Consider the following 11,611-nt stretch of genomic DNA (forward strand, 5'->3'; position numbering starts at 1 on the left):
AAAAAAAAAAAAAAAAATCCTGGGCTCAAATGATCCTCCTACTTCGGCCTCCCAAAGTGCTGGGATTACAGGCTTGAGCCACTGCACCTGATCTAATTTAATCTAAGCAAGAACAAGACTACATATGTTGAATGCATCTTTTTCCTAAGTCTTTTCTTACCTGATGGGTAAAGTATGTTTTTCAAAGTATGTTCCTCAGAGCCCTAAAGGTTCTTAGGGAGAAGGGAGCACCATGCCCCTTAATGCTTCAACTGCAGCAGCTTCACTGAGGTCTCTTCTATACATTGGACTTCCATGTAAGGTTCATTTAAACAAAGGTCTCTGATACTGAAAATGGTTAAAAACATGTCATCCTTTTTTAACTCAGGTTCTTCAGAAGAGTGTGATCATTGGAGTGATTGAAGGTGGAGATGTGATGGAAGAGAGGCTGAGGTCAGCACGAGAGACAGCCAAGCGGCCCGTAGGTGGCTTCCTTCTGGATGGTTTTCAAGGAAATCCAACAACCCTGGAGACTAGACTGTGCTTACTGTCATCAGTCACTGCAGAGCTGCCGGAGGACAAACCAAGGCCAGTTCAGTTAGGACACAGGCTGGCCTCATGGGATGCAGGACAGGAGTGCTGGCTAATTGTGTATTACATAGTGTCTGTGCATGGGCATATTTTTGATGTTTTGATTATGTCCTTTCTGGGCTGAGTCTGCTGAGGCACTGAGGCAGACTGTAAGGGGAGTTTCTGTGAAGGCTGTCCTGGCCTTGATTTCAGAATGTAGAGTAGAGGATAACTGCCATGTGAATTATGTTATTTGATCCTCCTAAGCGAGAGCAAGTATTACAGTGTTTCCCCTCATTCTTTTGCCAATTACAAATATTGTTGTAATTCTCTTCATTATAACATGGTATGTGGAGACCAAGTATAAAGTCATATGGAACTCTGGTTTAAACTGAGGAAAGTTGAGGACAGATATGGGATGATTAGTGGGATGAAGATGAGTTCCACCAACAAGAACTTAAGAAGCTCTTAGATTTGAGGCTGGTAGTGAGTGGTGTCAATTTTTGAAATTAAGGGGACTGACAACCCTAGTAGGAGTGGTTCTTACATTTCCATAAATTGCAGAATTCACCTTGTGCTGGTAAGAAAAGATGATCTGCAAGATTTGAAGCTACAAATTCTGAGTTTCTGAATGCAGCTGATGTCGTATTAGGCTACCCACATTTTTTTTAATGGTTTGTTATCTCAATGTTAATATTCATGCTTTTTTCCTGCATGTATATTAAGAAGTTTGGTTGTGGTGTGCTGCTCTACACTCCTTTAGTTGGATAGTATATAATATATGTAATTTTACTACTTTTTTTTTTGAGACGGAGTTTTGCTCTTGTTGCCCAGGCTGGAGTGCAATGGCATGATCTTGGCTCACCGCAACCTCTGCCTCCTGGGTTCAAGTGATTCTTCTGCCTCAGCCTCCCAAGTAGCTGGGATTACAGGCATGCACCACCACACCCGGCTAATTTTGTATTTTTAGTAGAGACAGGGTTTCTCCTTGTTGTCAGGCTGGTCTCGAATTCCCGACCTCAGGTGATCCGCCTGCCTTGACCTCCCAAAGTGCTGGGATTACAGGCGTGATTTTACTACCTTTTTAAAGATCCAGGTAAAGCTTAGAGGAAAGCACATGAATCATACATACAGCTCAATTAATTTTCACATGTCTACACTTCTGTAAACACTACCCAGAACGAGGTATTTCCATCACCTCAGCCAACCTTTGACCCCCAATTTTACCTAGTTCTTTTGTGTTCATTGCTCCCTCTCCTGTACTTGTTTCACTCTGGTGCACATAACACTTCAGCACTAGTATTTCTAGACATTTTCTTGACTTCTTCCTGTTAAGTGCTCACAGATGTCTGTTACTGAATTTGAAAGCTGGATTGTTTTTCTATCAGTGTGTAGAAATGCCAGCTTCAGTTGGATAGGAGTTCTAAAATATTACATTACTTGAAGGAAACTGTAGTCAAGAAAACCAGCATATATTTAAGAGTTCTGCTTATTTAATATTACATGAGGCTTTTCTTTGCATTTCTGTGCCAGTTCATAGAAAGGGGCTATAGGTAGAAAAACAAACATAAAAAAGAGCAGCAGCCAGCCAGTCAGCCGTGATTTAGTGCATCTCCACATCTGTTTTCATGGAGTGGCAAAACCTAGCTGAGTGCCATTAATAGTCTTAGAATGCCTTACCTATTACAGGTTGAGTATCCTTTATCCAAAATGCTAGGGACCAGAAGTGCTTGAGATTTTGGATTTTTTCAGATCTTGGAATATTTGCAGGGTACATACTGGTTGGGCACCCCTAATTTGAAAGTCCAAAATCCAAAACTCTCTGGTGAGCATTTCCTTTCAGTGTCATGTTGGCGCTCAAAAAGTTTCAGATTTGGGAGCATTTTGGATTTCAGATTTTCGGATTAAGGATGCTAAACCTGTACCTTGGAGAACACCATCTCATTCCACAGTGCAGACTTTTTATTAATGGAGAAAATATAAAGAAAGCCAACTAGATTCTTAGATCCTATGGCCAGAGGTGAAATCCTGACAGCAAGAGTTGCTTTATAAATTAACTTATGAGGGATATAGTAGAGTAAAATGTCTTTATTATACCAATTATGAAAAATTATAGGCAAAATACAGTTAAAACAAGCACAATATTTCAGCAAGAAATAAAGCACACAGCTTTGCACTCCTAAAAAATCTATATAGTGAATAGGCTATAAAGTTTAGTTTATGACTAGGGAGGTTGTTCAGAAAGGATGATAGTTGAAGGGAAACTAACCTAACCTTCTTTGAACTTCTCTCTGAGATCAGAAACTATACTATGGGCTGGGTGCAGTGGCTCACACCTGTAATCCCAGCATTTTGGGAGGCCAAGGTGGGCGGATCACCTGAGGTCAGGAGTTCGAGACCAGCCTGGCCAACGTGGTGAGACCCCATCTCTACTACAAATATAAAAATTGGCTAGGTATGGTGGCGGGTGCCTGTAATCCCAGCTACTAGGGAGGCTGAGGCAGGAGAATTGCTCCTAGGAGGCGGAGGTTTCAGTGAGCTGAGATTGCGCCATTGCATTCAGCCTGGGCAACAAGAGTGAGAATCCCTCTCAAAAAAAAAAAGAAACTATACTATGTGCTTTCTCAAATATCTCATTAATTCTCGGAACGATTCTGTGGGGGTATATGTTATTTGCTCTTGTTTTTAAGATTAGAAAACTAAAACTCAGAGAAGTTAAGTAATCTTTCCAAAGTGACACAGCAAATACATAAATGACAGAGCTAGTATTCAAGCCCCAGTTTTTCTGACTCCAAAGCCGTATGTTCTTTCTACTACATGTTTCTGTCTACTGCCTGCTGCTCTAACCGTGATTGGTGTTTTTCATTATTTTTTTTTTTTTTTGGTGCCTTGTCCATTAAAAGGACTTTCTGATTTCCTTCCTTGCATCGTCCTCATGTCACTGTTCTTATTGTTACTTTTACAGGCTCATATCTGGTATTGGTCGGCCAGATGAGGTGCTCAAGTGTATTGAAAGAGGAGTGGACTTATTTGAGAGTTTTTTCCCTTATCAAGTAACAGAGCGGGGAGGTGCCCTGACTTTCAGTTTTGATTACCAGCTGAATCCCGAAGAGATACGTAAGTCTTTTGAAGTTTATCTCTTATCCTTAAGTTTCTTCCATTTCCTATTAATTTTTGGCTTGAGTCACAAGACAGAAACATGTATATATAAAGCCAGTCTTTTACAAAACTGCATCTTTGTTTCTTATCTGTGTGCCCTGGCATGTTGGCACACAAATCCAGGTACTTAATACTATACGTGTAGCTCATCAATATTAGGATGTGATTTTATAGTGAACAGAACCAAGAAAAACAAAACCTCCTCTGTTAACAGCCTGAAAAAAGAACATTCAGAGTGAATTGTGATGAAAATCATAAGAAAACCTTTGAACTGCTTGGTTAAAGTTAACTTATTTTCTCACAAAAGAGTTTTTGTCTTTTCTTTGCAAACCTTATGCTATTAAAATACAGGGAGACTCATGATCCTCTGATCCTAGTGTTACTTCTTGCATTTTGGTGGTTTTTCTTTTTTTTTTTTTATATACACCAGGCTTTGAAAGCTGTTTTCCTCTGCTAATGTTGCTTTGAAGGACTACCATTTTCTTTTATTCTTTAGTTTTCCAGAAGTTAAGAAAGTCAGTTTCAGATTCTAACACTTAACTGGAGGTACAAAAGGAGCTGGGATATCGACTTTGGGCTAGAGTTGCTTGAAGTAGGTTTTCAGGAGAGTGTCTCCGTGCAGTCTTCCCTCTGACCTTGAGAAATGGCCTTTCCTTTCCTTTTCCTGCCGTCTTTGGAACTTTTCCTTAACCGCGTCAACCTTAAATTTAAATAGGACCCAAAACTTCCTTAAAAGTTCATTTTTATTCCTCACAGGTAACTAACTTTCATTCAGATGTTATACTTTTATGAAGCAGCTTAACCATTAATCTAAATAGAATTACTCTGGAAACAAAATAAATCAAGTTGATCAAATTCTTAAATATATAGGAGATCAATTTTACTGTCCTTTTAGACAGACCAGAACATAATGTATGTGGCTAGGTATACCATTAACACTATAAATTTTCACATCTGCATTTACAAACTGAATTATTTCCACCAGAATAGAGGTAACTGTTAGTCATTCAGTACCAGGAATATGCAAAGCTCTAAAAAGAACCTGATTTGAGTTCTCTATAATGAACAAGGTCATTTTTGGCCAGAGAAAGCCAAGTTTCTTCATGATTAGGAAAAAGAAAATAATTTGAATGTTTAAACAAAGTATTATTAACTGTGTGTGTGTGGTAAATTAAAGTACTTTGCCACTTACATACTGAGAATTCCAAAGAAATTACTTGACACCAGTTCTCCCAAATGACAAGAGTTTTCCAAAATGTCAGAGCTCAAAAAAATTTTTTTCAGAAATAGGGTCTCACTCTGTTGCCCAGGCTGGAGTGCAGTGGTATGATTATGGCTCGCTACAGCCTCGAACTCCTGAAAAAAGAACATTCAGAGTGAATTGTGATGGAAATTATAAGAAAACCTTTGAACTGCTTGGTAAAGTTTAATTTGTTTAACTTTAATGGGCACAAGCCATCCTCCCACCTCAGCCTCCCGAGTACTAGGAGGGGCATGCCACCTTGTAGGCTGGGACTACAGGTGCATGCCACCATGCTTGGCCAATTTTTAAACTTTTTGCAGAGACAGGGTCTTGCTGTGTTGCCCAGGCTGGTTGTGCACTCCTGACCTCAGGCGACCCTCCTGCCTTAGCCTCCCAAAGTGCTGGGCTCACAGGTATGAGTCACTGCAGCCAGCTGAGGGCTTCATTATGGTTTCCCGCATCAGCATGCAAATTTATGAGAACAAAATTATGACAGCTCTGTGCCCAGTGCTCAGGTTGCTTCTCTTATTCCTTTGACCTTGATAAAATTACCCTCCTAAGACCACCTGTCCTTCTCCTGGGACCAACACTGAGATTTGTTATCATTTGTTCTCAAAATACCCCTTAACTACTTGTCCCTGTTTCAGGCAGTTGGCTTTTTGTAGAGTAGCTGGTGTTTCTTTTGCAGTGCAAGGAATGTTTCTTCTTAAAGCAGAAAGTTGAAGGGAACAATTCAGGTTGCCATTTAATTCTGGATAGTCTGGGTTCCCCAGAGGGCCAGAGTCTCCACATAGAATACATATATTAAAACCATGTTCTACTTTAATCTATTTGGAATATAGGTAATTCGAAGCCCAATTTATTTGCATGTACATTGTGATAAGGGATAGTGATAACCCCACCCCCCCCCCCGACACACACACACACACACACAACCAATGTTAACTTTTGTTGGTTTATTTATTTATTATTAAATAGAGATGGGGTCTTGCTGTGTTGCCTAGGCTGGTCATGTACTCCTGACCTCACGCAATCCTCCTGCTTTAGCCTCCCAAACTTTTGGGATTACAGGCATGAGCCATCACGCCTGGCCATCAACCATTTTTTAAATTATTTCTTGATGGTAAGATTGTATGTTATATATTTGTAAGTATAATTTGGTTAAATATTATTGAATCTCTAAATTGTTTTGGTGTTGTAGATAAGAGGACAGTGACCGTCTTGGAGCATATTGCTGTTTTTCATTTCTTGTGTGATTTCCTTAGGATAAATTCTCAGGAGTGAAATTACAGAGTCAAAGATCATGCAATAATAACTAAAATAAAGTGTTTCCAATGGCCACTTCTTATCTGATCATCATTCAAGGCTTTTTATTGGTTTGTCCTTCAGTATTACAACAAAATGGAACACAAGAAGAAATAAAATGTGTGGATCAAATAAAGAAAATGGAAATAACTGGTTGCAACCAAGAAATAACATCATTTGAAATTAATCTGAAGGAAAAAATGTAAGAAATTTTTAAAGGTTTAGATTTTACTTTCTGATTTCTGAATTTTAGTCTGTTTTAAAAGTTTATGGGACTATTCTCAATTTATGATTTCATAAAATATTAATAGTTGGGTATTATTTAGACCTTCTCAAATTCAGTTTCAAAAAAACTCTTTATTTTCTGCAGATGAATTTGTAGACTTTGTCTTGTCAGAAGACTAGAGCCAGGTAATGATTGCTTTAGAAAAGCTGACAGAAAGATTAGACCAAATCCATTGTTTGCTGTCTTTTTTTTTTTTTTTTTTTTTTTTGAGACAGAGTCTCGCGCTGTGTCACCCAGGCTGGAGTGCAGTGGCGCGATCTCGGCTCACTGCAAGCTCCGCCTCCCAGGTTCACGCCATTCTCCTGCCTCAGCCTCCGAGTAGCTGGGACTACAGGCGCCCGCCACCACGCCCGGCTAGTTTTTTGTATTTTTAGTAGAGACGGGGTTTCACCATGTTAGCCAGGATGGTCTCGATCTCCTGACCTCGTGATCCACCCGCCTCGGCCTCCCAAAGTGCTGGGATTACAGGCTTGAGCCACCGCGCCCGGCCTGTTTGCTGTCTTTTATTCCTTTAGAGCATAATAAGGATTTCAAGATAAAACACAACAAACTTTTAAATTGTAGGGTGCCTAACATCTTTGTTAGATACAGGCTATAAATCTTACATAAAATATTTATCTCTATAAAGAACAAATTAAGATACAGATTGAATTGAATATCCCTTCTTCAAAATGCTTGGAACCAGAAGTGTTTCAGATTTCTTTGATTTATTGTTGTTGTTGTTGTTGTTGTTGTTTTATTTTAGAACATTTGCATTATACTTACCTGGCTGAACATCCGTCATCTGAAATCTGAAATACTCCAATGAGCAGTTCCTTTGAGCATCATGTTAGTGCTCAAAAAGTTCTGAATTTTGGAGCATTTCCCTTTTTAGATTTTCAGATTAGGGATACTGAACCTGTGTCTTGTAATTTTTGTATTTGGTCAAAAGTGGTAATCATCAGTGAACCAGTGAGTGATTTTTCTTTGAGTCTGACGCACTCACTTTAGTACTAGGGTGGGTTTTTGGTCTTATGTAAAGGGAAATCCTATGGCTTGTGACTTATTTATATCTATCTAGTGATAGTACAGACTTGAGAGTTCATGAAAGAATGTGAAAAATCCTGTTCTTACTCATATTCTGTTGGGACTCCTTTAATTGTAGATCAGAAATGGTAATATCTACCACATTTGACTTCTTAAAAAAATAACCAAGGAGATAGATTTGCTTTTGTCTTTCTTTTCTTTTATCCTTTTTTTTTTTTTCTGTCATCCACTGACTCTCAAATGGTTTATTTATGTTTTTAAATTTTTAGGGTAATATAAATGGTTACTACTAAAATTCCCTTCATGTTATAGATTTAATTGGAAATTGTACTATTATTATTGGCACTAGACTTTCAGTTTTTGTGATTTGTAGACAAATTCTAGCACTGCTCTTGACTGTGTGACTTTGGTCTGGTCAATTCACTTTTTTTTTTTTTTTTTTGCAACAGTCTCGCGCTGTCGCCTAGGCCAGAGTGCAGTGGCATGATCTTGGCTCACTGCAACCTCCGCCTCCTGGGTTCAGGCGATTCTCCTGCCTCAGCCTTCCAAGTAGCTGGTATTACAGGCATGCACCACCATGCCTGGCTAATTTTTGTATTTTCAGTAAAGACAGGGTTTCACCATGTTGGCCAGGCTGGGCTTGAACTCCTGACCTCAATCCACTTATTTTTAATAGTTGATTAAAGGTAACACCTGACCAGGCATGGTAGCTCACATCTGTAATCCCAGCACTTTGGGAGGCTGAGGATGGAGGATCACTTGAGCCCAGGAGTTCAAGACCAGCCTGAACAACATAGCAAAACCTTTTCTCTAAAACAGATTATCTGGGCATGGTGGGAGGCTGAGGTGCGAGGTTGCTTGAACCCAGGAGTCCGAGACTGCAGTGTGCTATGATTATACCACTGCACTCCAGCCTGGGTGACAGAGCAAGACCCTGTCTCAAAAAAAAAAAGTTAACACCTATGCAGTGCCTAGGCTTAGTACGTGCCCAGCAGTGTTCAAGTTCTTTCACTGTACTAATTCATTTCATCTTTGTAACAACTGTCTGAGATAGGCACTGTTATTACCTTTGGTTCATGGATGAGAAACAAGTCACAGAGAGTTGTTAAGTGACTGTGACTTGCCCAAGTGAGTTGTGAAGCCAGGAATCAAATTCATGCAGGGTAGCTCCAGGCCCTCCCTCTCAACCCCCATAGTAATCTTCTTCTGTAGAATGACAATAAAAATGGTTATCTCTAAGAATGAATGTGAAGGTTAAATGAGACAATATATGTGAAAGCGTTTGGTAAACTGCAAAAAGCTGTGTAAGTAGAAGTCTACCATGTCTTTTGATAATAATTCTGGTGGTAAGTGGGAAAGAAGTGTCACTCACTTCTCTCCTAAGTGTCAAACACTTACATGTGTTTCCTAACATTATGTGCCTTTACAATGTGATTAGTAGTAGTCAACATGAGTGAGCGACCACATGAAATTATTCTGATGCTCCTTCGTAACCCCAGACTCGGAGTTTGCATCAGTCAGAGAAAACCTCCAGGGTCTCCCTGACTCATTGTGTCCTTTGTTAACTTTTTTTTTTTCCTTTTTTGGGACGGAATCTTGCTCTCTTGTCCAGGCTGGAGTGCAGTGGTGTGATCTCGGCTCACCACCTCTGTCTTCCGGGTACAAGTGATTCTCCTGCCTCAGCCTCCCGAGTAGCTGGGACTACAGACATGCACCACCATTCCTGGCTAATTTTTGTATTTTTAGTAGAGATGGGGTTTCGCCATATTGGCCAGGCTGGTCTTGAACTCCTGACCTCGTGATCCGCCTGTCCCGGCCTTCCGAAATGCTGGGATTACAGGAGTGAGCCACCGCATCCAGCTGTTTGTTCACTTTTAACCTTATTGCCATTTTAAGCAGGTGCACAGCACTGAACATTTGCTAGTGATGTTATTAACCACTGGTAACTTTACCAGCAGAATAGATAGCTGAGGTTGTGGATTTCTTGTGTTCCGTACTTTCTGGAATGTCACTGTGACTTCTGTCTTAGGTACCAGGAGGACTTTAACCCGCTGGTGAGAGGATGTTCCTGTTACTGCTGTAAGAATCACACTCGGGCATACATCCACCATCTGCTGGTGACCAATGAGCTGCTGGCCGGAGTCCTGCTTATGATGCACAACTTTGAACACTACTTTGGGTTTTTCCATTCCATCCGGGAGGCACTAAAAAATGACAAACTGGCACAGCTGAAAGAGCTCATCCACAGGCAAGCATCTTGAGATCTTGCAAATACAAGTCTCACTCTTCACACTGAGCCTGTATCAGTGTTGTAAGATGGGAAGACATGAAGAAGAAATAATCTGAGCCTTAGTTATTTATATTTTGATATAAGGTCTGCTAAAGTAAAGAATATTTGTACCAAACTGCCCACATGAGGGTGAAGAGATTTCTTCTAAAGACTTAAATGACCTGGATTGAACAGAGCGAATTGAACTGTGACCTTTTAAACTTCTAGACTAATTCTTTTAGTTGATAGAGATTCATTTAGTCAAATACAAAAGCTTTAGCTGTGAGGGCACAACCTTGAAGTGGGAGTGGCAAGATTCTGAGGGACCAATGAATGGGATGGAGGCTTGAAGGAAAATGGTGTGAGACGCATGGCCTCTGGACATGTGCCTGTTGATTTGAGAAGAAATCTGGCTTGTTTGAGGGTTTCCTTTAGTTCACCTTCATACTCTCAGGAGACTCTTTTGGATACTTCTGTCTTCTACCCTGCCCTGGCAGTGCAGCCAATCAGAAATCACTCTTGTGACTTAACCGGGCTCGGATATCCCTGGAATGTGGGGCGGGCTTGAACATTGCTCCTGTGATCATCTGTCCCAGGTCACACTCCTCTATTTGACCACATGGCCTATTTGTAGCTTCTTTTTAGAGCCAATGTAATTGCCTGTTAGGAGCCAAAAGTTTGCCCAGCTGCTTTCATCTGGTTGTGCACATCCATTGTGATCTGCCTTCCAGGTTCATTAATAGTCTAACTACGTAATAACTGAAGCCCTATCTCTTGTGAAGATTCATTCTCAATGTGTTCACTTAGACAGAGCCCTGCCTGGCCTAACGATTAGAAGATAGTCTCCATCCTCTTCAGATATGACTCCTGGGCAATTCACTTAACTTCTCCATGACTGTTTCCTGCTGAATAAATAGGGACAGGCATAATGGATAGGAATGAATGAACTTTTAAGATACTGTCTAGCTCTAAAATTTGAAGAACAAAAAGTTTTAGATTAGAGTCATAACCTTAATAGCCCTAATTGTCATCCTGGGAGACAGGCAACAGTAGGGATATCTGAGAGCCTAAAGAGAGGTTTGGCCTGTGGGTTTTTAAATGGTTATTGAATTGGTATCAGGAGATCCTGAGGCTGGTAGGGGAAGGTGATTCTTTCTAAGTTATCTCTATGTTTTTCAAGTTTTCTTTAAGGAATACACATACACCCACATGCACACACCATAGTTTTTATACAAACAGCAATAACAAAACCAAAAAGATGCCCCTTTTTTTTGTAGGGGTAAGAAATACATTTGTTTTATACTTCTGTGCTATATTTTGCTGTTCAAAATTTAGTGGACATTACTTAATATTGTTTCTAATTATTTTGTGGCTGCTGTATGTTTTATTTGTTGGGAGCCCATTATATTAGGCCGTTCTTGGATTGCTATAAAGAAATACCTGAGACTGGGTAATTTGTAAAGAAAAGAGGTTTAATTGGTTCACAGCTCTGCAGGCTTTATAGGAAGCATGGTACTGGCATCTGCTTGGTTTCTGGGGAGGCCTCAGGAAGCTTACAATCATGGCAGAATGTGAAGGGGGAGCAGGCACATCACATAACAAAAGCAGGAACAAGACTCAGAGCAAGAAGTCACTTATCAGCAAGGGGATGGCCCAAGCCATTCATGAGGGATCCACCTTTGTGCTCCAGACACCTCCCACCAGGCCCCACCTCCAGCATTGGGGATTACATTTCAACCTGAGATTTGGGCTGGGACAAATAGTCAAATTATAT

General features: G+C 40.3%; 1 protein-coding gene across 4 annotated transcripts in view; it reads left to right on the forward strand.

The window, feature by feature from the left end:
* QTRTD1 (queuine tRNA-ribosyltransferase domain containing 1) overlaps positions 1-11,294 on the forward strand; it is a 79,072-nt gene extending 67,778 nt beyond the window's left edge. For all 4 annotated transcript variants that reach the window (XM_011966811.1, XM_011966812.1, XM_011966813.1 and 1 more), the window contains 4 exons: positions 368-567; positions 3,515-3,666; positions 6,341-6,458; positions 9,598-11,294. In XM_011966811.1, coding sequence (XP_011822201.1) covers positions 368-567; positions 3,515-3,666; positions 6,341-6,458; positions 9,598-9,829 — 702 coding nt within the window. In that variant the 3' untranslated portion in view covers positions 9,830-11,294. The remainder of the gene's footprint in view (positions 1-367; positions 568-3,514; positions 3,667-6,340; positions 6,459-9,597) is intronic.
* Positions 11,295-11,611: the final 317 nt, after the last annotated feature.

The sequence above is a fragment of the Mandrillus leucophaeus genome, unplaced genomic scaffold (assembly GCF_000951045.1).
Source record: "Mandrillus leucophaeus isolate KB7577 unplaced genomic scaffold, Mleu.le_1.0 Scaffold775, whole genome shotgun sequence".
NCBI classification, from domain to species: Eukaryota; Metazoa; Chordata; class Mammalia; order Primates; family Cercopithecidae; genus Mandrillus; species Mandrillus leucophaeus.